Consider the following 1,461-nt stretch of genomic DNA (forward strand, 5'->3'; position numbering starts at 1 on the left):
TAAAGTTTAATTTTTGCTATTTGTTATAAATTATTTATGTATATATTTTTAATTAAAATAATGTACTTATTCTCTGTAAATAAGGATACGTTTATAAAAGTAAATATGCCTGTTTAGCAATACATAATTTTTTAAATCAAATTAAATGTTATATATTATAAATGTTACTATATAAAATAAAAATATGTATATATTCTAAAAATCATTATATTTAGTTATACATGTTCTTTATTAATTTATTTGTTTAATATTCCAGAAAAGTAATTAAACAGATAATAAATAAATCCTCATAATAAAAATATAGAAGTAAAATAATTTTATTTAAAATATTATAAATGCTTCATGAAATAAAATATTTATCTTGTATTATGTAATTGGATTTTTAAAACAAATGTATTCATTACAAAAATATTTTTCTAATTAACAAAATTAGTAAGAATTCTTCTACATGTTCTTTGTATAATTGTTTGCTTAATACTTTTCATATATCATTGAACATATAATTAATAAATTATACCTATAGTAACGTTTATAATGCTTTTAATCTTGTATATTTCTACTTTTTAATATACAATAATTTTAATATGATAAGTCACCTCAATTTGTTTTTACGTTTAATTTTGATTTCCTTGAACATTAAAAGTATTGAAATAATTAAAATAGATATGTTAGATAACTCAAAAATCGGAAGAAAAACATCTATATTACTTTTGATTATATATGTTAAAGAAAAAAAAAATGCTAAAACTGATAGAAAAAGAGTAATAGTTAAGATAACTAGTTCTAAGTCCTTTTTATATCTTTTAAAAATTCCTTCTTCATGTTTTATTTTTTCATGATTTTCTATTACTTCCACTGGCACATTGTATATTGATTCTTCTTCTTGAATCATTACATTTTTATTTTCCGCTAATGATCTTTTAATTCCCAAATTTGATATGTTTTTTAATTCATTTTCGCAATTCCATGGTCTAAAAGAAGCCCACTAAAATTGTAAAAAAAAGTTCAATATTAAAAAAAAATCTTTTTCCATATGAATAAAATTATAATTAAAAAAAATAACTAAGAAACATAAATATATTTAAGCATTATAATTTTCCTACATTATTATAACATTGTAATGTCCAAACTAAAAAGATAAACATAAAAAACCTCATAAGATAATTTAATACTTTTTTTTTCTCTTTATTATTATATATTTTCAAAGTTGACATATCTGTAGTGAAAAAATCTTTAGCTACAAGATAGTAGTATCTGGGATATAAATAATATTAGAGATAATATTCTTTTTCCTGTTAATTTTTTTCTCTTTTTCTTATTTAAATTTATCTATTTACAGAAATAAATAATTTTAACAACTTAAAGAATAAATTAAATAATAAAAATTTTTAAATTCTATGCAACAATAATAAATGTTAAAATGCTTAGGAAAAATAATTACTTTAAAATATCTTATTTAAT

The 1,461-nt window shown here is 17.8% G+C and overlaps 1 protein-coding gene across 1 annotated transcript; it reads right to left on the reverse strand.

The window, feature by feature from the left end:
* Positions 1-592: 592 nt before the first annotated feature.
* On the reverse strand, positions 593-1,214 carry PRELSG_0000400 (fam-h protein; the record flags this gene model as incomplete). The annotated part of the gene is made up of 2 exons (XM_028676878.1): positions 593-985; positions 1,131-1,214. The coding sequence occupies 2 exons, from the start codon at positions 1,212-1,214 to the stop codon at positions 593-595; spliced, it is 477 nt and encodes a 158-aa protein (XP_028531271.1).
* Positions 1,215-1,461: the final 247 nt, after the last annotated feature.

The sequence above is a fragment of the Plasmodium relictum genome (genome assembly GCF_900005765.1).
Source record: "Plasmodium relictum strain SGS1 genome assembly, contig: PRELSG_00_v1_8, whole genome shotgun sequence".
NCBI lineage: Eukaryota > Apicomplexa > Aconoidasida > Haemosporida > Plasmodiidae > Plasmodium > Plasmodium relictum.